The sequence below is a fragment of the Rhinatrema bivittatum genome, chromosome 8, assembly GCF_901001135.1.
Source record: "Rhinatrema bivittatum chromosome 8, aRhiBiv1.1, whole genome shotgun sequence".
In the NCBI taxonomy this organism is placed as follows: Eukaryota; Metazoa; Chordata; class Amphibia; order Gymnophiona; family Rhinatrematidae; genus Rhinatrema; species Rhinatrema bivittatum.
The window spans coordinates 167,480,353-167,507,566 of NC_042622.1; the positions used below are offsets into that span (position 1 = coordinate 167,480,353).

General features: G+C 43.7%; 1 protein-coding gene across 2 annotated transcripts in view; it reads right to left on the reverse strand.

Moving 5' to 3' along the window:
- The window catches only part of SSH2 (slingshot protein phosphatase 2), a 283,085-nt gene that overhangs the window by 53,582 nt on the left and 202,289 nt on the right, over positions 1-27,214 (reverse strand). For both annotated transcript variants that reach the window (XM_029611202.1, XM_029611203.1), the window contains 4 exons: positions 25,294-25,397; positions 18,003-18,067; positions 8,767-8,888; positions 1,415-1,483 (listed from right to left, as the gene is read on the reverse strand). In XM_029611202.1, the coding sequence (XP_029467062.1) occupies positions 1,415-1,483; positions 8,767-8,888; positions 18,003-18,067; positions 25,294-25,397 (360 nt within the window). The remainder of the gene's footprint in view (positions 1-1,414; positions 1,484-8,766; positions 8,889-18,002; positions 18,068-25,293; positions 25,398-27,214) is intronic.

A 27,214-nucleotide genomic window follows, 5' to 3' on the forward strand; every position in this document is an offset into this window, starting at 1 on the left:
ACTCACTGTTAGTGTTAATACAGTTCATGACATCAACAATCTGTTTGCCGGAGGCCGATGTCATCACTATTAACAGGCTGGTCTCCAGAATCATTCACTCTTTATAAAAAAAAAAAAGTAAAGTTTTTACCTGCAAATTAGTCAGCTCCTGGTAGTTATAGTACAATTACACATATGTCAACAAAAAGGCAGATTTTGTGACAAGCTGATCCACAACAAAACAAGCTTCACACAAGAAAGCAAGAGCACATCACAAGCGAGAGCAAGGAGTACGAAACTACTAGCATCATTAAACTGAAAAGAAAAGTGACATGTTCTTCATAGTGACACAGAGAAAGACCACCAGGCCCATCTATTCTCTCCATTCCCTACCTACACCACCAAAGACCCTACCTGATCCTTCACCCTTTGTGTGAAGAAGTGTCATAACCCACTTCCTGTGACAGATGTACAAATAGATATATTCTGGAATAAAAAACTTTATTTCAGGCCTGTTGCTGAATGTGACCATGAAATAGGATTTAAATGAATGGTACTTTCCTGCTAATGTGGCTGGAATGGAGCAGCTGCTATCTGTCCTGGACAGAGCTTCACTCCTGGACCTAAAGTTACAAAATATGGGAATGAATGTGAAAGACTTGATGTGCAGAATGGACTGCAATAAAGTACAGGTCACTATGGGCAATGAACCGTGCAGCTGGCACATGCTAGAATATACCCGGATAGGCCATCAGCACAGGCGGCAAACCCTCTCTCTTTCTTCATCTGAGAGGAGTGAAACAGTGTGTGGCTGAATACTGCTCAACATTATGGGACAGTATTCAGCCTTTTGTTGATTATCTCCCAATTATACTTACAATAAAAGTTTTTTTATTCTGCATATTAACCCTAAAGACAGGGACATAATTAAACAATTGTTTGACATGAGATCGTATTATCTTGATTGTCTAACTCCCATCTCTGTCAGAAGGTTGGGCTTGGTGGTCTTGTTTCATCCTACCAAAAAGGGAAGGATATATCCAAACTACCCTCTGGAACTCATGTAACATGTGCAATGAGAAATGCACACGAAAAGTGAGCAGTCACAGGTTGCCCAGCTTCCAGAGGTCAGAGAGATAAAGCCTTGGACTTTTCTGGTTTAGCCTTTAGAAATGTGCGTCTTCCTTTCTTTTGTGACTTTTTTTTTCAACCTAACCAACTAAACTATCCCTGTGTCTAACAATACAATGGGGCTGGAGTTAGAAATCCAGAATCAGACTTAAATCTTATAAGGTGGAGCACCACAGTCCAGAGTACAATGGTTTAAATATGAAATAAGCACACTATTGTTCCACAAAATGAAGCTCTGTAGAAGTAATGAAATATCCAATCTATTTCAATATAATTTAGTGAGTATGAAAAACAAAATCCTTACCCATCACCATCTAGGTGGATAAGGGTGTCACTCCAGAGGGGAAGCACAAGACCCATGGTGCAGGAACAGCTGCAGACACAAGATGAGTAAGGTGGATTCATTATCAGGGTACTCACAGTGTACCTTATGCAGGAGACAATGAGACAGCCATATCCTACACCTACGTTCTGCAACTCACCAAAAGCAACACTCAAATTCATGACAATATTAGCAAACAAAAATGCAATCAACGAGACTGGAACTTGTGAGAAAATACTGCATCATATCATTTAATCTAGATAGTAGAGGTTCTTTGAGTAATGGAACACAATGTGGTTTACATTCTGGTAGCTTATAGAGGACCACAATTTAAGCTGTAAGCTATGTAATAAGTTCCTGAGAATGAAAGCCTTCTTTCAGACCCCAGTTTAATCTGGACCTTACCTACAAGGAGGGGTATGCAAGAAAGGATGTGTCTTCATTTCTTCTAAAAATCATTAGACTGGTTTGAAAATGTTATCATTCTGAGCAAAACACGTTCCAATGCTGGTGTTGCTATACATGCTAGGCTGAGAAACGTTTGCTGCTTCTACTGACTGTTGCGAAGAAAGGTGGTAGGCGTAAGTAGGTGTCCTGGCTAGATGCACAGAGTAGAATTTTTGAAGCAGCTCTTCATGATCCAAACTTTGGCATCAAATGCTTCTTTTAAACATGAAGATAATTAATAAGGCCTTCTGAATCCCTTCATCTTTCTGACTCTGCTGACCTTGCCAAAGGAACATGATTGGCAAAGGCAGACATTCCAGCTCCTTAGATGCTGATGGCCAATAACCTTGCTATAAAGAAACTTCTGTATATTCAGCATGCTAAAACAGATCATCTGCATCTCCCTTTAATTATTTTGGTTTATTTGCTTCTTTTCCAAAAATGATGCCCAGAGTGGAGATAGAAAATCCAACTTTAACTGCTCTCAAACTGAAAATCAAGCAAATTTCAATCTGGAGACTGAAGATCCATCTAACATCTCTAGCCTCAGACTCCCCAAGTGATCTGGGCTTATTTAATATTAAATCCTTGTTAACACTCCTCTCTCAGACTGTATCTGCTGCTCTTCTCTTGGGGGCGGATTTCACACTGCTGCAGTGGGGAAAAGTCCACAGATGCTTTTTACCCACAGGCTTTGCATCAACTTCCAAAGGGAAAGCACATGTGGACTTTTGCTTTGAAATTTACAACCTGCAGACATCTCTGCACCTGCTTTTTCTGCAGGTGCAGATGTCTACGTGCACTGTTTCTCCTCCTCAGGAACGCCTCCCCTCTCAATGTGTCTAAAGTACACACGTTGTGAGGGAGGGCAATTCCTCCACAAGTTATGGGCCAGATTTTTAAAGGAGCGCGCGGGGGGGGGTACATTTGTGCGTGCTACCCGGCGCGCACAAATGTACCCCCCGGTTTTATAACATGCGCTGTGCTGGAGGACTTGGGCCTGCCTCTGGACCACCACCATGCCCACGGACCGCCCCTTTTTCGAAGCCCCGGGACATACGCGTGTCCCGGGGCTTGCGCGCGCCGCCGAGCCTATGCAAAATGGGCTCGGCGGCGCGCAAGGGTTAGGTTTTCGGGGGTTACGCGCGTAACCTTTTGAACATCTACCCCTATGTTAATAAAAAAACTTTATACCCAGGCGCATCGCTTTGAAAATGCCCTGCAACTAATTTTCCACCGCAAAAGTGGCAGAATAAGCGCATGACAACTTCAGCGATGCTGCTCAAAATATAAGTAATTTTCTATCAATGACTATGGAAATAATCTACTATTTAAGCTATAATACAACTACATTCGATTTTGCTGTAGTAGCTACTGTGGTTATGTAAAATGTAAAATTCTAACGAAGTGGGAGCTTTACTAAGCTGCAATTTTTTTTTATTGTAGGAGGATTTATTTATTTGTTAATTCTTTTAACCTGCTAAAACTGAAAGTCTGGCCAAAGTGGTGTACAATACAATTTAAAACAATAAAATGACTGTACAATAACATTCAAATATTACAATTCATAAAACAGTAACCTAAATCAGTATCCCTTACAGTAGTCCAAAAATTCCCCAAATCACATAACCTATGTTAAAATAACCATGTTTTTATTTTATTTTCTTCCTCCCTGCAATACTGAGTCCCTCCTTGACAAACTATCACAGCAGTATCAATGCACAAATGCATGATAAAAAAATTGCACGGCTGTGCGGGGCCTAATGGCTGAGGCCGCCATTGTGTTAAACGGCTAAGCTGCCCAAACCTCACAATTTCCTCCTGGCGGACTTTGGAGACCTCCATGTTCCCCCCCCCCCCCCCCACCTCACCTCCTGAGGCAGCTCTGGTCCCTCAAAATAAAAGCAAATTACTTCAGAACCGAGCAGCAAAGACCTGAAACCCTCCCAAACTTCTCCCCTTTTTCTTAAGAAGTACCCCCCCCACTGCTTTCAAAAACCCTCCTCCTTTCCAAACACCACCCTAGCAGCTCCCATCTCTTACCCCCTCACCCCTGGGGTCCAAATAAGAAAATATCCCTAGGATCTAGTGCCCCCCCCCCCCCCAGCCCTTCCTCCATGCCCCAGCCATAGAAATAGACCCTGGTGATCTGGGGAAGGGCACCCCTACACCAATCCTCCATCCTCGGCAATTACATTTTATTGCTCACACAGGATCCATCATCAATAAAACACTGTAACATAAAACAATCTGGTGTGATAGCAATTATTTGAAAACATTATTAATGGTGACCTCCCCCTCCCATCCCCTACCTCATCAACTGATGACTGCGAGATGGCAGCGAACTTTCATAGTGCCAAGCAAGGAAAGCCAATTTAAACAATGATTCATAAAAGAGAAGGAAGGTTACTGAGATGCACCTAGGGAAAGCTAGGCCCTCCATGACACCTAGACAAGAACTGGTTCCCAACTGTATGAAGCTTAGAAAGGTTGTGATGCTTGACGGCAGTAACCCGCCTCAAATGCTTGATATCATCATCCATAGAAGGAATAGTGTCGAATTTCCAACCCCTCGCTAACTCGCACCTAGCGGATAGCCTCCCTACCTTTCTGAAGGCTTGATGGCGGCTTGGAGTGCTCCCTAGCTCCAGGTCTGCTCGATGTCATTTTTAAAATTGCCTCTACCAGACCCGGAGCTAGGGGATGCTCCAGGCCCCAACTAACTTCTTTTGATCCTTCAAAAAGGTAGAGGGGGTGGGGGTAGGGGTATTTTTTGTGGGGGGCCAGGGATTGCTGCATGTTTGGATTAGCGGGGGGAGGAAGGGAGAGGAGTTGGAAGGGGGTTTGAAGGCATGGGGGTACTTTTTTTTGAGAACGGGGAGGGGTTTGGAAAGGAGGCGCATCATTGCCGCACAGATTGAAATATACTATTTTTATTTTATTTTTTTTGGGGGGGGGGGGCCAGAGCTGCCTTGGAAAGTGGCAAGGGATGGGGGTGGGCAGGCAGAGGGAAAGCATTTCGGGCCACTTGTCCTTTTAAATTTTCCCATGGGACAATCAGGGACCTGAGTTTGCATCCCATTGCTCTTGGGACTACACTTCCCTCAAACACAATAAAATAGCGAGGCTGATTTTTTTTTCTAAGTCAGCCGCATTATTTTATTTGCATACAATTAGGTATGCATGAGCTGCTTTATATAGATTTGCAAAATTCGTGCAGGCAAATGCCATGTAATGCAGCTCATTGTAATAGGGGCAAGGTTTCAGGCCCTAATATCGCGTGATACACAACTTTTATCGTGCATTCATCTGTTTACTGCGTGCTTTTTATCCATATCGTGGCTTAGTAAATCTAAAGCTAACAAGAAAACCAGGACCGAGTTAAAACCTCTTCACAGCAGGATCATGAATTTGTGATGGCAACACCAGCCAGAAAGCTGTGCGGGGAAGGGTGGTGTATGAATTAATTAATAAAATTAAAGATGCCCAATATGATGCCCGGCCTACATTTAATTGCTCTTTACTGCACTCAGTCTCCACTTCCCAGCACTCGAGACCTGCAACGTGCCACACTGAGCAATGTGGGAGGACCAGAGGCTGCAGCTTAAGGGATCCATTTCCAAAGCACTGTCTGTTCACTAGATGTGATGAGCTCACGGAAAGAAAATGGATTTAAAAAGATGCCCAATAGTGACAGAGATATTTTTAGTGTTCCTTTTCAGCAAGCACTCAGCACCGCTCCCCAGCAACAAGTCAAGACCCCAGTTATAAATATGAAGGCTCCCATGCCAGAGCAACAGCCTGCAATCTAAGGAACTTGACCAAGAAAGCTAAAAAAAGACTGGGTCTTTGCTTTGTGACACTGTGCCCAGTTCACTGGTCAGACACGGAGAATCAGGAACAGATTAAAACTCCTGCATTATAAAAACCCAGCTTCTATTTCTATTACAATTTGCACTTTTGGGCAGATCAGTGTGAGGGACGCCAGTGTGACGCCAGTGTGACTGGGCTGGAAAGTTCATAACAGCAACTGGAATTTGAAATGGAAAGTGGACTGACATGGAGGCAACAACCAAATTGCATGCCTTCACTAAGGTGCTTCTTATTTTTATAAGATGTAACGTGCAAGGTACTGAAATCATTACTCATTGGAAAAGTGAAACCTCTTGTATTTGTAGCAGATGCTGCCATTAGTAGCCTTGCTCCCTCTCTCATTCCATCAGGACAGAAAAAAAGATGTTGGGAACTGTAAAATAATCTGGAGATCCACAACTTGCTCTTCAGTGGTTACTTGTTAACAGGAGACCACATCTTCTTATTCTTCACACAGAGAAATTTTATTTCTCTTCTTTTTTTTAAGTTAGAGATAAAGGGTTATTTTATGTTATTTTATGTTATGGTTTTGTGTCCCATTTTTCAAAGGGCAAAGATTGTGTCCACTCATGTGGAACAGAATTTGTTGATGGATGGAAAAAAAACAAACCCCAAACTCATGAGCCTCTTAAATATGTGCCAAATGTTTAGCTTGGATCCCCGGGCGGCGCTCTTCCTAAAGTGCACACAGGGAATCAGCTTCTTTTTATATAATGGCAAATTAAAAGAAACTGGGCTAGTCTGTCAGGCTAGATAAGGCATATCTTCAGCTCCACCACGATCCAGCTGCATGGGTGTGGAGAACTCCTGTTTAGATTATGGATTCTTGCACAGGCAATTAGTGAGGCAGCAAGAGTTCGCCTTGGTAAAGAGAAGTTGGCAATTAAGAGAGACTAAAGCATATTCCAAAAGACTCCAGCTGTTCGAACAGTTCCAGCTTTGTTGCAGTTGGTGACAGGGGAAGTTTTATTATTGTTATGTCTATTAGAGCATGCTATCATGTACAACAGGCAGATCTCGCCAAGCTTCCACATGGATAAAACATGGATACAGGAGCTACCTCGTCACTGTGCTTCTAGGCAATTTTCTCCCTTAAGAGAAACACTGTAGGAATAAGACTGCAATATCTGGAGAGACAAGACTCCATTCAGAAAGAGAGATGACCCTTTACTATCATGACCCACACTTAGGTTTGAGACATCTGGTACACGCTCTATGGTTTAAGATTTTTAATTGTATTTTAATTTTGTTTTTATTGGAGTTTTATTATTGTGTATTTTATACTGTTGTGCACCGTTCCGGCCTGCTTTTGCTGAGTGTACAATATATAAAAGTTGGAAATAAATAAAATAAATGAGTTCTCTAGTATACGTATGTGAGTGGGAAGGAAGCAGCAAGCCACAAAAATGCGAGCAAACATATTGAAGCTGAAATAATAATTAGCGCAATTATTTTTATTTATTTATTTTTATTTATTTAAAAACTTTTCTATACCGTCGTTTAGTAGTGCACCATCACAACTGTTTACATTTAGGCACGAAATAGGTTTGATAGTTTTCTAAGTTATCCAAGCGGTGCCAATATTTTACGGTTACATTGTTCAAAAATATACTCTAATTGAAAAGTGGGTTGGAGATGCTATTTACGATTGCCGTGCTAATTGTATATGTGCATACTGTATTTAAATTAATATTTAATTATGAGTAAAATATTAAAAAATAATAAAAATATAAAGACAAACAACTCTGCTTTTATAGGTGATTTTCAGCTGAATGTATTTGTTCCTTTGTGATAAAAAAAATAAATTAAAATGACCAGAGATGAGCGAAGAAGATTTTGGAATAGAAGGGCAGATCTCAGTGCATACTTTGCCTCCCATACCAGATAGGAGGGCAGGGTAGCATTCAAGAGGCCTTTTTTTACCCACATAAGCAGCTCTGAAAATTGCCCTTCCCGTGCGACACATCTTAACAGACATCAGGACTGTAGCTATCTGGGGAAACTGCAAGGAATAGGCTGTAGTCTATGGCAGAGGGATTGCTCCTTGTGGGTTTCTTAAACGTATTAAAAAAATAAGATTAACTGCTATTGCAAAACTAAAATTACATATTAATCTTTTGCACTGAAACCACAGCCGCATGAACAGGCAAGGTCTTTTACTGCTTCCAGTTAGAAAGAGACAGAGGTCAGAAAGTTTCAAGGGCACATTTTGCAATCCTTCGAAAAGAGCTCTGATAATTTAAATATCTAAATAAATAAAGACAGCAGGCCAAATGACAAGTAATAGCGTGGGAGACGTTGCATCACATCAAGGACATCACAGATTTAGCACAAACACCTCTCCTGCATCACCACAGCCCTGTGCCACTTCTTAAGGCCCGAGAAGTCAGGGTCCCAAGCTCTCTCACAAGAGTCATTTCAATCTTTCATGTAAACTGGATCCCTAAGAGCACCATCAATCATGTCAAGAGCACAGCTTGCACACAGACACGTGCTTAAGCAAGACATGCTCACAAATGCACAGGTGCAATTCGGAAACAACCATACAAATGCCCTTGGCAACCAGACATATATATTAAGAAGTCTTTTAAGAACATAAGAACATAAGAAAATGCCATACTGGGTCAGACCAAGGGTCCATCAAGCCCAGCATCCTGTTTCCAACAGAGGCCAATCCAGGCCATAAGAACCTGGCAAGTACCCAAAAACTAAGTCTATTCCATGTTACCATTGCTAATGGCAGTGGCTATTCTCTAAGTGAACTTAATAGCAGGTAATGGACTTCTCCTCCAAGAACTTATCCAATCCTTTTTTAAACACAGCTTCTAGCTTCTCCAGCTTTTTTTCACTAGCTGCTCCCTGCTCTTGCAAAGGGATGGGTTTAGGGAAGGAAAAGTTAGAGAGATGGCATAAGATACCTAATAAATCAGTGCTCTTGACACTGCAGGAGGCAGCTCATGCAATGTAGAAATCTGATTTAAATATAAAGGAGGAAGCATTAGTTCTCCAGGTACCTGTCATTGCAAGGGAAGTCCATTCCTAGCACCACACTTTCTTCTGTGTCTTGTCTGCCATTGGTTGAAACCACCACCATGTACCTTGTGCGGTTCAGGTACGTGCTTTCCAGTTTCACGGCCTAAAATAAAACACAAACACACAGCAGGGTTAACACTGAAGAAGAGGAAAGGAACTCTAGCCAGACTGCATTTAAAGTCCTGCAAAAGTATTTCATAGGAACAATTCATTCAGATTAGAAACAAGTGACCATTGGTTCCAAGGGGTATGGTACTGCTCGGACATAAGCGTGCAGTAAAACTCAAAGATAAGTCCTAGTTAAAGACTGGGACTAGTTTTTGTTTCTTCAACAAGAAAGACAGAGTAAAGCAAATAATTCAGCATACTGACATAACTTCTGCACACCTTCTCCCAAATTTTCAAAAGGAAATCCCTAAATCAGTTCTGGCTTCTTCCCCTATTTCCCTTCCGATTCCTTCCTGGTGAAAGTATCTGTTGCTCTCCCAGGGCGAGCTCGTTGATAATTCTGCGGAAACTGCAGTATCTACTGAACCTCTATACAAGGGTAAGTGTGTTATTTTATCCTATCACATTCTTGACAACTTTGAAGGAAGGTAGTTTTACTAATCTAGGCATAGAGGTGCATGCAGAAATATAAAACAATATTTCACAATATCCTGTAAACTGTGCTGCACCACATAACAGTAAAAGATTTTTAATTAAAGGGGATGCCGGCTGAGTTGCTGCTATATGCCATTACTTGCCCCTTTATTTGTGATGGGTACTTCTGAAAGCTAATTCTATGATGAGTTATGCCCCAGTTTAATTACTTCTAAAATTTAGAAGAAAGCATTCTGTATAGAAGGGTTTTCATTTCCTTAAAAAGCACCCCCCCCTGAGAAAGTGTCTTGTGATTTTCGTATGTGTGTTTTGGAGGAGGGGGGTTATTTCTGCACAAACAACTATTCTCAGTCCCTTTTTTCTTCATCATATGTATACATTCCTTCCCTCAGAGGCTCTAATACTAGACCCATGCCCTAAGAGCATATAGCTTCACATGGGATGCAAGGCTGTGATAACATCTTCTTCTGAGAAGAGGTACTGTGAGGGGGCACTGCACTGTCGTCTATATCCCATGAAGCTACAACAAGGCATCACGTTCCAGTTCTGCAGGAAACAATTATCCAATCAATCACTGAAGGGGTTACCATGCCAGTTTGCCAACAGGATAGAGATGTGAGAGGAAGAGGGACCAACAGAATAAACTAAGGGGTACAAAGCAAAATTAGGACACTTTCCCTTGCAATCACCATATAAAATATTAAAGTTCCGATGTCTCCTCCGAAACTACAACATAAACACCCAGAACTATGTGATGTAACAAAAAACCTGCCAAACCAAACGAGCACTAATTTCCAGGAATATTGCAACGTGCCTAGAACACTAATACACCTCCTACTGGAGATTAAGACTGGAAAACTGAACAAATTGGGATGCTACAGATCCTTGCACCAAATCTACATGCTTGTAGTATCCCTCATCTCAGTCGCATACCCAGAACACAGACAGACCCTCACCAAACACAGAATAAGAGTCCAAGGAGTAGAAACAAAAAGATGCAGACAAAAACTGAACTACAAATCCCAAGAAACTGGAATAAATAGAAATAGAAATGCATTTCTTCCTGTGCTGTGCAAAATACAAAGACACGTTTCCCAAAGCTGAGAGAGAAAATCCAAGACTTCTCATAAAAGAATGAGCAAGAAAAACTCTGTATTCCTGGGGGAAAAGAGGAGAAACAGCGGCTATAATAGCAAAATATGTGGTATCTGACAGCAGGCCAGAGTGTAATGTGACCAGAGACAATACGAACGAGCACTAGATCCTGGGAACTGTCCTCTCTTATTTTACTATTATTACTCTTAAACCTTATTTATTTATTGATAGCTCAAAGTGAATTACATTCAGGGGCTGTAGATATTTCCCTGCCCCAGGGGGCTCACAAAGGAAAATTGGTTCTTACCTGCTAATTTTCGTTCCTGTAGAACCAAAGATCAGTCCAGACTCCTGGGTTTTGCCTCCCCTCCAGCAGATGGAGACAGAGAAAGATTTACTGCCACTGCCTCTTAACATGAGGTGCCACCTGCAGTCCCTCAGTATTGATCTGTACCCAAGCCAAAACAGAAACAAATACCAACACAATAACCAACTAACATCCCTGAACGAGCAGAGGGAAGAGGAACCTGGAACAGATGACAGAGCCCTCACAAAACCCTGTGTAGAACTAACAAAACCTGTGCCATTCTTCAGAGTAATCACACTAAAACAGATCGAGCGGACTCTGCAAGTATCCCTTTCCTCAACTGGGCGGGACTCTGGACTGATCCGTGGTACTACAGGAATGAAAATTAGCAGGTAAGAACCAATTTTCCTTTCCCTGTGCATACCCAGATCAGTCCAGACTCCTGGGATGTACCAAAGCTTATCGAAACAGGGTGGGATTGCAAGAGTCCCGCTTAAAGCACCCTTTCACCTCTGGGGCCTGGACATCCAGACGATAATGCTTGGCGAAAGTGTGCAATGATTTTCAAATAGCCGCTCTATAGATCTCCTGTGGTGAAACTTGCTGACACTCGGTCCAGGAGGGCGCCCGAAAATGGGTAGAATGCGCCCATAGCCCCTCTGGTACAGGGCGACCCTGACCAAAGTATGCGGAGCTAATAGCCTCTTTCAACCACTGCACAATTGTGGCTCCCGACTCCTTATGACCCTTTTTGGCACCATTCTACAGCACAAAAAGATGATCTGACAAGCAGAAGCTGTTTGTGACCTTCAGGTACTGCATCAGAGCAAGCTTTACATCCAACCATCGAAACTCTTTAGCTTGAGATGCTGTAGGGACCAAACTTGGGAAGGACGAGAGCTCCAGTGACTGATTTAAGTGGAATGACAACATTATTTTGGGCAGAAAGGAAGGAACGTTCTCAAGGACGCTCCCGCATCTGAAATTCTCAAAAAAAAAGACTCCCTACATGACAAGGCTTGAAGCTCCAAGATTCGACGAGCCAAAAAGATTGCCACCAGGAAAACAACTTTCAATGTGAGATCTTTCATAGTAGTTCATTTCAAAGGTTCGAATGGAGGCACACACATGCTCTTAAGGACTACGTTAAGGGTCCAGGAAGGACAAGGCTTCTGAACCAGAGGATGCAAATTCTTCGCCCCTCGTAGAAAACGTACCACATCCAGATGTGCTGTCGTTTGCAATTGCTGCACTCAGCGTAAGCCGTCCCTCAACATAAAACTGCTACACATAGCAGCTCGAACGCCAAGGGCAGACACCTCAAAAATCTTCTTGATATGCACCTCCAGCTTCCTATCCTCAAGGTCCTTCAGAGCTGTAGAACTGGCAATCGGAATGGCCGTTTTCTTAGTAACAGCCGAAACAGATGCATCCAACTTTGAGACTTTCAGAAGCTCAAGTGTATCTTCAGGCAAAGGATACAACTTATCATTGGCCCTGCTGACCTTCAGGCCTGTTTTGGGAGTATCCCACTCAATGCGCTGACCGACTTGTGAAATGGAAAAGACCTCATTGGACCTCGGAGGCCAGCCATGACCAGGTCTACTGCTCCCAATTCAGATTCCTCTTGCAGGATCTCTATAACCGCTGTTCTGGAGGAACTGGGTGTCAGAGGACCCAGCTACTCCTTGTGGAACAGCCATACCACCTGGGGATCACTGCCTTCGATGGCTGGGTTCTTGGACAACACCTGATCCGGATCCGACCCCAGAGGGTCTTGCCCTCGTGAATCCTCCACTTCTGAAGAGCTCCCTGCAGCGGTCGTTGATACTGGGGCCCCTACAACACGCCAGACCCTCGTAGCCCCTGCTGCCCTGGAGGGCCTGGGTCTCTTGGCCGGCCTCACCAAAGCTCCCTGCTCAGCCCTGCGTCGGCCCATGGCTTTCCTGGCCTTATAGGCTTTGTGTAATAAGAGAACAAAATCAGAGGAAAAATCCAAGTCCTCCTGGATATCCTCTTCATTTCCTAAGGGAGGCCCCTCAATCTATGGACCTCCCCCGTAGAAATCCATATAGAAATCCCCTCCTCCAGTGGATTTCCCTCCTCACACCTGGAGATAAAGGAGGAGGGAAATCCCCAATCCCATCCCCCCTCAGCGGCCTGTGCAGCAGCCCTGAACTTAGACATGATGGCCGCTGAGCCGGGGTAAAACATGTCATCCCACGGCAATCCCTATTCGCTTCCTCTGCCTTTAATTTCACCCTTTTTTTTTGTTGTAAAGAAAAAACATTAAACAGGCAATGAAAACACTCCCCTTAAAGAATGGCTGCAGGCTCAGTCCATCCTTCAGGACAAGGGAACTGGGACCCCCAGTTTTCTGCCCTGTCCGGCGAAGAAGGACCGAGCAACAAAAGGGTCCTCGACCCCCTGCTCGTCCGCTTCACAGACCAAGAGGGATGGTCCTTCCAGGACCTAACAACTGCCTTGGAGGCAAGCACTCTTAAATCTTCTGGTCTGACTCTGATTTGTTATTTTTTTTGAAAACTCAAGACCGCAGGCTTTGCACCTCCACCATCTGCTGAAGACAGAGAAATACTGAGGGACTGCAGGTGGCACCTCATGTTAAGTGGCAGTGTCAGTAAAACTTTCTCTGTCTCCATCTGCTGGAAGGGAGGCAAAACCTGGGAGTCTGGACTGATTTGGGTACTTACAGGGAATCTAAGTTTGTACTTGAAGAAATGGAGGGTCACAAGCAGCAGCAGTGGCTCTCCTGGTCCTCAGACTGCTATTCCTCCATTCCTTTCTCTCTTTTTTTAAAGCACGCAGAAGCAATTTTCAAGGCTGTTTACCTGGATAAATTGCCCTGTCTGAAAACTGCCTCCTTCTGCCTGGTTAAAAGTCCACATGAGTTTCCAGGGCTAAACAAAGACAATGTCAGGGGAGACAATCCATGCGCACACGTTCGATTTTCATGTCCCTTCCCCATAGATTGCACAAGGAGCTGCTTTTAGCACTCATGCTTTGCAATTGTGCATGCTCCCTCTGAAAGCTGGCTGCAATGTGCCTGCACAAGATTGTCCCCTTTCAGGGCAAGAAACAAAGGCATTTGTGTGAATAAAAACAGGTGGGTAAGTTGATTTGATTGCCCCTTTTATGTATTATTTTGGCCAACATGTACAAATTGCCATGCCAGAAAGTTTCCAGAGTCTGAAGAAGAGAGGACTGAGAGAACATAAGATGAGCTGTGAACTAAAGACTAGAAAACTGCATTTTAAAGGCTGGATAACACTAAGGTCCCAATTTGCTGTGGCTTCTCTCCTACTCTATGTTTATAGGAAGAAAAGCTTAATGAAAAAAGGCCCAGAATCTTGGCTGATGCTAAAATATTGTGCTGAGGGGATGACAAACTGCACAAGTGGAGAGCGATTCTGCCTCTCATACTCAAAACTTCCTTGCTCAGAAGGCCACATCTCAGCGAGGCAGATCTACATTAACTTGCAAGTTTTAAGTTATAGCTCAATATTCTTTCTGTGCTATAAAAGGGCCAAACCGAGAGCCATGAAGAGCACCAGCCCAGGTATCACTGTTGTGGACTTGCAAGCTTAAAGTGCACAGAAAAAATGTGAACATGAAAGTAAAACTTAAATGGTGAAAAAGCCTCTTAAAGCACTATCAAAAATTCTTAAATGACAGATCAGGTACGAGCCAGACTTCTTGCCTCTCCCGTTCACAGTTCCCTTTGGTTTTCAAACTTTTCACCTCATGCAAATCCATAGGACTCAAAGCAAAAGAATTAAGTCTTCTGCTACAAAATCCTCATTCAGCTGCAGCACTGCACATGCTTTCCACCATAAATCATAAAATGTAGCCAACGATCTAGCAAAGAGAATCTAATAACCCCAAATTATCCTCTTCTTTAAACTGTCTGATGTGATCACTACAGCTTTAACTGCCACTGCAGCAACAAAGTGGAGAATGGTCTGTTACCGAAGCTGCCACCGAAAGGGACTGTACGTTTACTGTTATGCTAGAACAAAGCAATGGAAGTTTAAATCACAGTTGTTATTTTTACAAATGTATTTATTTTGATAAAAAATACATTTTCATGGATTTTGAGTAAACTCTCCTGAGAGGGTATGTACCAACATGCTCTTTGTGGCATTATATGTTAATGGACAGGGTAGTAATTACTGGCTTGGCAGCAGCCATCTGTTAGGATTCCTGACTTAATTAGATACTGTAATTCTGTAATAAGAGTGAGCCATGGAGGTTGTGGTTATACTGTGATATAACCGCACTGGGGAGGGAGGCCATGACTCTGTCATCCACTGCCTCCACGCCTTAGCATGTGGTTAGCCCATCATCCTATCATGCCCCCTCAGGCTTTACTACCTAATTTTAGGCCTCATATGTACACTCTGGGCAGTTCAGCTTTTCACCTTATCTGACCTGTAACACAGGTGGTTCCAGAAGCCCTCAGATGGGAGATCTGACTACACAGCTCAGTGTGCGGCGGCGGCCAAGAAAGCAAATAAAATGCTAGGGATTATTAGGAAAGGAATGGAGAATAAAAATGGAGAATATCATAATGCCTCTGTATCGCTCCATGGTGCAACCTCATCTTGAATACTGTGTGTAATTTTGGTCACCGCATCTCAAAAAAGATATAGCAGAAATAGAAAAAGAACAGAGAAGGGAACCAAAATGATAAAGGGGATGGAAAGATTCCCCTATGAGGAAAGGCTAAAGAGGTTAGGACTCTTCAGCTTGGTGGAGAGACAGCAGAGGGAAGATATGATAGAGGTCTACAAAATAATGAGTGGAGATGAACAGGTAAATGTGAATTGGTTGGATGTGCCATCCTCCTATTACGATATGTAAGTACATTCAGTTTAATGATACTACCATGCCCACTGATTCACAAACTTGATCCTTATTTGAGAGTTGTTTCATATCCGTTAGCAGACATGTGCAGTGCATACGTGCACATCTGTAACTGTAGGATAGCTAAGCACACTACACAGGAAAAACGGACATCCCAAGCACTCTTCAAAAAACATTAGGTCATCAGTAGGACTTTCTGCACCAACTCCAAAAGCATGTGAATAATTTAAAGGCTGGATTATGATTCAATATCTGGAAAAAAAATTAACTTCCAGAAAAAATGTAAATTCTAAACCAAATATAAATTACACTAGTCTTAATGTTTGTTTATGCATATAATTTGCTATTCTCCTTTCCAAAACATATTAAGCACAATGCAGTATTTTAAGTATTCTATATGCTGTGTATGCTCATCTGTAAATGAGAGTATATTAAATTGCTTTTGATTCTATTTCAAGGTTCAATCATTCAGTCTAAATAAATTCAAGAACATAAGAACATGCCATACTGGGTCAGACCAAGGGTCCATCAAGCCCAGCATCCTGTTTCCAACAGTGGCCAATCCAGGCCATAAGAACCTGGCAAGTACCCAAAAACTACGTCTATTTCATCTTACCGTTGCTAGTAATAGCAATGGCTATTTTCTAAGTCAACTTAATTAATAGCAGGTAATGGACTTCTCCTCCAAGAACTTATCCAATCCTTTTTTAAACACAGCTATACTAACTGAACTAACCACGTCCTCTGGCAACAAATTCCAGAGTTTAATTGTGCGTTGAGTGAAGGAGAACTTTCTCCGATTAGTTTTAAATGTGCCACACGCTAACTTCATGGAGTGCCCCCTAGTCTTTCTATTATCTGAAAGACTAAATAACCTATTCACATCTACCCGTTCTAGACCTCTTATGATTTTAAACATCTCTATCATATCCCCCCTCAGCCGTCTTTTCTCCAAGCTGAAAAGTCCTAACCTCTTTAGTCTTTCCTCATAGGGGAGCTGTTCCATTCTCTTTATCATTTTGGTCGCCCTTCTCTGTACCTTCTCCATCGCAATTATATCTTTTTTGAGATGTGGTGACCAGAATTGTACACAGTATTCAAGGTGGGGTCTCACCATGGAGCGATACAGAGGCATTATGACATTTTCCGTTTTATTCACCATTCCCTTTTAATAATTCCCAACATTCTGTTTGCTTTTTTGACTGCCGCAGCACACTGAACCAACGATTTCAATGTGTTATCCACTATGACACCTAGATCTCTTTCTTGGGTAGTAGCACCTAATATGGAACCTAACATTGTGTAATTATAGCATGGGTTATTTTTCCCTAATTGCATCACTTTGCACTTATCCACATTAAATTTCATCTGCCATTTCGATGCCCAATTTTCCAGTCTCACAAGATCTTTCTGCAATTTATCACAATCTGCTTGTGATTTAACTACTCTGAACAATTTTGTATCATCTGCAAATTTGATTACCTCACTCGTCATATTTCTTTCCAGATCATTTATAAATATATTGAAAAGTAAGGGTCCCAATACAGATCCCTGAGGCACTCCACTGCCCATTCCCTTCCACTGAGAAAATTGTCCATTTAATCCTACTCTCTGTTTCCTGCCTTTTAGCCAGTTTGTAATCCTCGAAAGGACATCGCCACCTATCCCATGACTTTTTACTTTTCCTAGAAGCCTCTCATGAGGAACTTTATCAAATGCCTTCTGAAAATCCAAGTACACTACATCTACCGGTTCATCTTTATCCACATGTTTATTAACTCCTTCAAAAAAAGTGAAGCAGATTTGTGAGGTAAGAGTTGCCTTGGGTAAAGCCATGCTGACTTTGTTCCATTAAACCATGTCTTTCTATATGTTCTGTGATTTTGATGCTTAGAACACTTTCCACTATTTTTCCTGGCACTGAAGTCAGGCTAACCGGTCTGTAGTTTCCCAGATCGCCCCTGGAGTCCTTTTTAAATATTGGGGTTACATTAGCTATCCTCCAGTCTTCAGGTACAATGGATGATTTTAATGATAGGTTACAAATTTTTTTTTTCAGGGCAAAATACAATAAGCAGTTATGAGGGCACGTCATTATACCTTGAGCGCTGGGCAATGGAGAACCCAGTAAATGAATATCTCAGATCTACAAGATCCAGATTGCACTATGTCCAAAATGAGACACATGGGATTACCAAACTCCAGTGTGCTCTGAGATGTCTAAAAGTGAGGGCTGGGTCACAAATTCTCTTTGGAAGTAAAAAGATCCCTGATTTCGGGAAAGAAGAAAGGGAGAAGTTGGGCTGGGGAGTAGAAGGAACAACTTACCAGCCTGATGTTGTCTTCAGGACGGAGTAACGTAAACATGGCCTGTAGGTGTTGCTGGAGGTCACCTGGGAGGAAAAACACATGAGAACAGTCACAGATTGAGTCTGGGGCAAGACATTGTGGAGGTGCTCCCTTGCTCTGGGAGATGCCTGCTACTACCAGTAGGATGGGAAAGGGGGAAGGAGAGGCATGCTGTGTTTGAACACATCTGAAACTGCTCGATCATCATGTCACACACTGAGACAAAGTATCAGCGGGAACACTGCTACGGGACCTGGTTTCTCTCAATTATTTTTCTGCAAACAGTACCTTGATGAACAAGTCATCAAGTCAATCTGCCTTGAGCAAGTGTACCTTAATGCAATAACTAATTGTAAAAGGTCAGAATCATCCTAAGCCCCAGGGAAGAGAGTAGAGACCTGAACAACAGCTGTCATGTATGCTTTCAACAAGTGCAAGGAGGAACTGACAGCAGCATACACACACACCACACACAGACTCCACCATGCATGGACAACTGAATGGGTATTGCTTGCGTCTGATGGGTCCCCGTTTGAAGAAAACATATAGCAGGACTTTGCTAAAAATTTAACAGGGACACTGTCATACTAACCTTCATGCCAAAGACCAGATCATGGCAGGGTAAGAGACCACGTGTTCTAAGACACTGTTTCTCAAACCATTTAAGTTTGCATCTCCCCCTCCTCTATAACATTTGTACGACCCTCCTCCTTCCTCCCCCCAAAAAAGTAAAAAATTAGCTTTTCATTAAAATTGCAATACAAATGCAATGCAATTAAAGTTATATAGAAATAACGGCAGAAAAAGACCAATAGTTCATCCAGTCTGCCCAGCAAGCTTCCCATGGTAGCATCTGCCGCGCTGTGCAGGTTACCCCCATGTATCAGTCAGTGCTGCTTGATGTACTTTGCTTATGGACCTGGCCGTAGAAGCAGTCCTGTGTTTTTTCCTTAATGTCTGTGCATCAGTACCCCAGGCTGTAAAAAGTCATGGCTCGTGTTGGTTGTCTCCAAATCCAAATTCTTCTTTCCCTCCATCCCGCTCCTTCGAAGCAGAGAGCGATGTTGCAGTTGCATCAAAAGCATCAAGGCTTATTGGTTAAGGATAGCAACAGCCGTACCAGCAAGTTACTTCCATGCACGCTTTCTTCATTTATTTTTAGGATTTGGTCGTAGAAGCAGTCCTGTGCTTTTTCCCTTATGTCTGGCATATCATTATGCCAAGACCACAGAAGCCGGGGCCCTCGGTTGTCGTCTGAATCTAATTTCTCTTTTCCCCCTGTCGTCTAAGCAGGGAGTAATATTGCAGTTGCATTAAAGCCTCAAAGCAAATTGGTTAAGGGTAGTAATCTTTTCCATGCCTTCTGCTAAGGGTAGTAACCACCGTATCAGCAGGTTACCCCCCTTTATGCTTATCTCATTCCCATCCTCCAGCCTTTAGAGATCCACACAGTGTTTATCCCATGAGCCTTTGAATTCATTGACTGTTTTCTTCTTCACCACCTCTGCCGGAAGGGCATTCCAGGCACCCACCACCCTCTCTGTGAAGAAATACTTCCTGATGTTGGTTCAGAGTCGTCTCCCCTGGCCCCTTGTTTTATTGTTTTCTTTCCAACGGAAAAGGTTCGAAGTCCATCCATCATTGAAACCTTTCAGGTACCTGAAGGCCTGTATCATCTCTCCCCTGCACCTCCTCTCCTCCAGGGAATACATATTCAGATCCTTCAGCCTCTCCTCATAGGTCTTCCGATACCGACCCCACACCATTTTTGTTGCCTTTCTCTGGACCGCCTCCATCCTGTCTTTATTCTTTTTGAGATATCAAACCATGCATATTATACCTGCCCCCTCCCCTATCCCATCCTCCTGCCCCAAGCTTGAAAGCAACTGTAATAAGACATTTAGTAACTGAACTGTGGCTGAAGAAAAAAGCAAAGAAATCCATATTGAGAGGGGCTGGGCAGCAGCAAGTTACCCAAATAAACTTTAGTTAGGATATTCGGCAGGAAACAAGTTTAGCTGGATAACTTTAGATTTTCCTCTCCATTACGACCAGATTTACCTGGCTAAACTGAAGCCCCCACTTCCGCCACCTCTTTTTTATTTGGGTAGCGACTTATCCACTGAGAGAGGCAGGAAATCAAAACTCGGGGTTTGTCCAGCTAAGCCCCAGATTTTGAATATGAACTGCAAAGGTTTTGATTCACAAGAGAAAACATCAATTTCCTTTAAAATCCAAATTCTCAATTTAAAGAACCTATTGCTAAAAAAGAGAGAGAAGCATAGGGAAGTGAGGTTACTCAGAAATCAGTATTACAGCGTCTTTCTATAGTTAATTAGAAACAAATACAGGCAGAAAGGGTAAGGAACGAGCAGGCTGCTGAACCGGTTCTGCCCCGACGTCCTATTTCTTTCCTCAATATCCCTTTCATTTCACCCTTGGCTACTAGCCTGATTCATGGACCATCAACAGGAGACTGAAAACTCGGCTGGCTGAAGTATAGTGTTTAAGGTAGGCAGACGATAATCAGCAGGCAATAAATAGCGGGTTTTCAAATCTCATAAATAGTAAGCTAGCATGTCTGGCAGCAAAATGTAATGAACAGGTGAACTCGGCAGCCCAGTGACCTTGCTAGCTACCTGGCGCAAGCACTGCACACAATAGTTTATGTATTTGCTAGTGCTCCACGGCTTCTCTTGAAGTTCATGGAACAGTTTTGCCAGTTTCCTGTACAGTCAGAGCTCTTATTCTTGGTTATTCCTGATATCTTATCAACTGTTTCTAGGGATTCACTTTTGAGAAGCTAAGTAAAACAACTTTGCCACTGATTTTGAAGCTTTGAGGAAGGGCTTGACCAGCAATGGTCACTCTGGCAACAGAAAAGCAAAATGATAGAAATGACTCTGCTTACTGCTCCTTATGCCTTGCCTGAGAAATGAAGTCCTCCTCTTCCCCACCATTTCACATAGCTAAATATATTACAATCTACAGAGGCCTCACTCATCAAGAGACGTCACTGACATCAGGAAAACAAGAAAAGTTGTCTCATGAGCAGATTAAATGAAAGAAGCCCAGGCCATCCCGAGAAATAAATTCTGCACAGGACTTCAAACAGGTTTGAAAGGAATGTTACAATCAGCAAGGCCATTGTAATAATGTGGCTAAAGTTATAATAAACCGGGATGAACACAGTCACACTAAAAGCCTTCATTGCTTTATATGCTACTTGATTCTTACAGCCACATGATTTTAACTCTCCATGTAGCAAGAGCTCAGAACAAGGCACAAGAAAATGAGGGCATCAAGGAAATAAATAAGAAAGAAAAAAAACCCTTCCCTGTGTGACCTCCCAGGAATTTCTGCAGTTTGCATACTCAGGCACGCACCACAGTGGATAGGAACAAAGATACTCCAGGCAGGGTCAATGCTTGTGTTAATATTCAGAACCAGAAGGTGTGCACATGTTGCACAGCTTTCACCTGGCAATGTCTCACTATGCCAAGCTCGTAGCTTTCGCTTGTATTCCTGAGTCTCAGGTGATGGTGTGGGTGGTAGACTGGCTCTAAGCCCTGCGTCTTGAGTCTGGAGCCACTAAGATTCTGCATCCCCTGAGGCAGGGGGGACTCGTGTGATTCACTTCACTGGTGCTCATTCACAGGACACAAGGAAGCTTTACACCAACCTGTAGCATGGCAAGTTGTAACATTATATGCCACAACCTGCTCCGCTCTTGATGACGCAGCACTATCATGCTATAAAATCTACTGGTTCCTTTGCAAGGAAAATGTTCTCAAGTTTAAACTGTTAAACTGGATGCCGTATCAGCACCTTGTGCAAAAAATCCTGGGCTAGGGAAAAAAAGGCAAGAACTCTCGAGCATATAACAAACAGATTTCACTTAACATTTCAAATCCATCTTGTCTGGCCAGAGAGTTAACACTGAGTACCACCTGTTTTGTTCTTTTCAAATGAGACAGTTGTACTTTGCACTTAAAAAAAAAAAAAGGCTAAAACTAAACTCTTCAAAATTACACATAGCAAGCACAGATACTTACAAGGAAGACAAGCTCAAAAGTCATTTACATGCAGAAATCGATTGTGCAAAAATTGCCTTCTCTACGTGGGGACTTTTCCCCGCATTTACAGTTCAGGGAGCAAAGGGAGTAAAGATACGCACGCAGATCTCATTTTCAAATCTACACGCATTATTTTCCATGAAAAAATTACCCACAGAAAAAGAAGATGCAAACGTCCATGGGTACTCTATACCCGCGGCAAGTTTTGCATGTACTTTCACTTCAGAAATTGGCGCAATGTCCACGGTTAAAATATATCCAGGGACTTTGTCCCAAAATGCATAGGGACTGCGTCTTACATAATAATCTTCTGTCATTACTTCAGAATTCCTTTTAGTAGCACTCCCATAATTCCCCTGAACATTAGGAGCACTTATATTAGCAGTCACAGAAAACTTCATTCTCTCCTTCCACAATGAGTCAAAGATTCTATTTATTTATTTAGCATTTTTATATACCGATATTCATGTAAAAATTACACATCACTTCGGTTTACAATAGAACGTGAACTTGCATTACATTACAACAAGGTACTCTATTCAAGGTCATCGGCAACACCATTCTACACATGACCATGCCCAAAGGCCAAGAAAAGCTCAGGAAAGGGCTTAAAGAATTCCAAAAACATATTAGCACAAACATTTTAACAGCTAGAAAACAACTTATTACTGCTGGATGTGGTATTTGTACAGATTGCTCAGTATTTCACAAAGCGCAATTTTCAAAAGTTATTTACCCAGGTAAAACTGTCAGACTGAAAGGTAGCTAAAAGCGCAAGTGGCTTCCATAGCACGCACACTTTTAGCCACATTAAAAAGATGCTCCAGTGCACATATCAAGGTAAGGGGCGGAAACCCAGCGACGCTCCAGTGCGAGTGTTTAGGAAAGGGGAGGAAACCCAGCGACCCTCCAGTGCGCGCGTTTAGGAAAGGGGAGGAAACCCAGCGACATTTCAGTGCGCGCGTTTAGGTAAGGGGAGGAAACCCAGCGACCCTCCAGTGCGCGCGTTTAGGTAAGGGGAGGAAACGCAGCGACGCTCCAGTGCGCTCGTTTAGGTAAGGGGAGGAAACCCAGCGACGCTCCAGTGCGCGCGTTTAGGTAAGGGGAGGAAACCCAGCGACGTTCCAGTGCGCGCGTTTAGGTAAGGGGAGGAAACCCAGCGACACTCCAGTGCGAGTGTTTAGGTAAGGGGAGGAAACCCAGCGACATTTCAGTGCGCGCGTTTAGGAAAGGGGAGGAAACCCAGCGACGTTCCAGTGCGCGCGTTTAGGTAAGGGGAGGAAACCCAGCGACGCTCCAGTGCGAGTGTTTAGTTAAGGGGAGGAAACCCAGCGACGCTCCAGTGCGAGTGTTTAGGTAAGGGGAGGAAACCCAGCGACCCTCCAGTGCGCGCGTTTAGGAAAGGGGAGGAAACCCAGCGACATTTCAGTGCGCGCGTTTAGGTAAGGGGAGGAAACCCAGCGACCCTCCAGTGCGCGCGTTTAGGTAAGGGGAGAAAACCCAGCGACCCTCCAGTGCGCGCGTTTAAGTAAGGGGAGGAAACGCAGCGACGCTCCAGTGCGCGCGTTTAGGTAAGGGGAGGAAACCCAGTGACGCTCCAGTGCGCGCGTTTAGGTAAGGGGAGGAAACCCAGCGACGTTCCAGTGCGCGCGTTTAGGTAAGGGGAGGAAACCCAGCGACGTTCCAGTGCGCGCGTTTAGGTAAGGGGAGGAAACCCAGCGACGTTCCAGTGCGCGCGTTTAGGTAAGGGGAGGAAACCCAGCGACGCTCCAGTGCGCTCGTTTAGGTAAGGGGAGGAAACCCAGCGACCCTCCAGTGCGCGCGTTTAGGTAAGGGGAGGAAACCCAGCGACGCTCCAGTGCGCGCGTTTAGGTAAGGGGAGGAAACCCAGCGACCCTCCAGTGCGCGCGTTTAGGAAAGGGGAGGAAACCCAGCGACATTTCAGTGCGCGCGTTTAGGTAAGGACAGAAGATACAGTGATGCTCCAGTGTGTGTTTAGATAAGGGGAGGAAACATCGATGAAGCAAACAGCTACATCAACTGATGGGAACATGAGGCCTGAGGGCTGGAATACTGATTTTAACGATGATCTATGCTTTCATGGCACTGGGGCCTGGTGTGTCAATACGACTGACTCTGTCCTCAGTTTCGGCAGTGCCAACTGAGCCACCAGTTCCAACGCATAGCACTTCTTTTGCATTGACGAGGCCTGTGGGGACTGTGAAAGGCTTACAGACCCTTGTTCGTGGTACTTATACACTTTAGTTGATCCTGTTAGAGTGGCGTATCTGGAAATTGGTACAGGAGAAGGAGGAGTTCCTGCTCGGCTCGGCATGGAAGGAGGTTAAGGAGGTGCTGCTCTGAGATAAGGAATGACCTTGGCTTTTCACCAACCTGCAAAGTTCTTCCATCTTCCAGGCCAAGTTGCTCTGGGACCTTGGACATCCAGCCACAATGGTAGCAATTAGCTGAGTTATGATCTGGCCCCATGCATGTATAGCAAATATTGTGGCCATTGGTGATAGACATTAGTCACACATGTAATCCTTGGAGATGGACATGTTTTTAACTTTTTGTTTTTCCTCTTTTAGTAGCAGTGTAAAGTGGTGTTGAGGGTCTGCCAAGGCAATCAGGCAACTTGAAGCAATTTAAGATTAAAAAGAAACTATGAAGTACCGAACAACTTAGAGAGAGGATTCACGCCCGTGCAGAAGCTTCACAAAAAAAAGAGTGACGTGTTCATGAGGCAGCGCATGCGCGGGAACTCCCACACATGCACAACAGCGCAAAGGTTCTAGGAGTTAGGCGAGAAGGGTCTGTTCAGCACTACTGGATGATGTCACCCACATGACATGGCTAATTCAGCCCTACTGGAAGGAGAAACATTTTAGCTTGATATTAACTCAAGCTTTTCTGTGGCATTTTAAATACCTTCATTTTTTCTTTTTTTTATCGTTAACCTTTATTTCTGTGCATTCAAGTGGACTAACATAGCAGCCAAACTAATTTATTTCTTTTGTGGGGCAAATACAGAAGAAAGGATCAAAAGCTGGACTCAGATTCTTCCCTGGGGCAATGCACTGAAAAACCTCTTTCCCCAAATCTGCAAAAGAGGGGTGGGGGTGGGCAGGCAAGAGGCAGCCCAGCCTGCTTTCAAAGTTTAATCCTTTTAAGCAGGATGTTGATGGATTTACCTGCATGCTTGTTGCGTCTGTGGCTGATTCGAGGAGTAGATGATCCATTTCCGCGTGGCAAGAAGAGAGCAGCACCTTTCACAGTCAAGAAACTTTCACTGATGCTAGAAGACAAAATCAGAAAGCCAGTCAATAAGAGGCTGTATCATTGCTGGGGAATTACTAAACAAAGCAACGAACTGCATAAAAACAGGAGGATGTCCCCGTCTGAATCATAAATTTGTATACCCTGAAAATAAAATGTCAGCAGATATTTTGGAAGAGGGGAAGCCATCTTTAAAGACAAGTGTTAAGAAGGAAAGATACAAGAAGAGAACGCTAAGGGGTAGATTTTCAAACTATGCGAATAGGCCTACTTTTGCTGGCGCATCAGAGGGAGGCGTAAATCCCCGCGCGTCAGCGGGCCTCCTGCGCGCCGGGACGCGACCTGGGGGCGGGTCCGGAGGACGCGACCTGGGGGCGGGTCCGGAGGATGCGGCCACGCCCCCAGGCCGCCCCGGGCCATAACCACGCCTCCGGGTCCGCCCCCGAAACGCTCCCGGCACACCCCCGAAACGCCGCGCGGTTCGGGCCCGCCCCCCGACACGCCCCCCTCGGAGAACCCCGGGACTTACGCGAGTCCCGGGGTCTGCACGCGCCGGTGAGCCTATGTAAAATAGTCTCACCAGCGCGCAGGGCCCTGCTCGCCTAAATCCGCCCGGATTTGGGCGGATTTAGGCGAGCAGGGCTCTGAAAATCCGCCCCATAGTTAGTATGTAGCAGTGCCAGCAAAAGACCTGCATCCCTTTTATTTTTAGCCAAGTGCCAAACCAGGACACAGATGTAAACCTTAGTAGGGTTGTGGATTACAAAGTGAAGCAGTAAAAATGGATGTCTACAACAAAGCTCTCAAAGTCAGTTGCAATAAACAACTCTAAAATAAAATGAATGTAGAAATGCCTTAGTACTGTTCTTCTATGCACAGTACAAGCCCATGCAGCAAGAAACATTTTCAAGGGCCATTATGTACGAGTAATCTACTGGCACATCTGTACAGATGAAAGATAAATGCTCCATAAAACACCACTGTTTGCTTTCCTAAGCTAATTATTATATGATTCTATATCAACAAGACGACGCAATTAAAAGCAGACAGATCTAATGTACAGTAATTAAACAAAATGACACTCCAGGGCATTCTGTGGCAAAGGATACTACTGAGCTCAGAGTGCAATTCAAGTCAGAGGCCTTCACAGCCTAACACACACCTGGGAAAGGGAGGAGATACACATGGGTTGTCTAACTGCAAAGAAAACAAATGGGCCGAGATACTTTAAGAGTTACACGTGTGATGTCAAATTAGTTACAAATTTCAGAATCAATTACAATTTAGGATTCCTCTTGTCCGTTCCCAAATCAGAAAAAACTTGCTGACCATTCCCATAGTCTCTACCACATGCCCTTAACCAAAAAGTGCTCTGTGGCATCTGAAACAAAAGATGAGCATCTTGGAGAAGAAATCAAGTTGCACACAAACACAAAATGGCTCTCCTATCCTCTCCAGCCCCGACGTCTGTCAGATTAATATGCACAAGACTTCGTGCATTCAGCCACTCTGCCCCAAAAGTATGGACCATTAGACCGCTACCCCTAGGCCCTGAAACTTGCTACCTTCCCTTCCCTAGATTCTGTCTACTATTTGACGGCCAGAAACTCTTGATCATGAACCCACAGCTTTGTTCACCATTGGGCTAATCCTATGCTTTCTACCTGTGCATTTGCACTCTTGCATCTACCTTTATTCTTGCTGGCCTACTCACAAAACAGACTCTTTATTATCTGGTATATCTGCTCTAATAACCAAATTAAGTACTTAAATCTCCCTCATCACTTTAACCACACCTGTACATATGTTCTACTTTCATGTTTAATGTTGTGACTG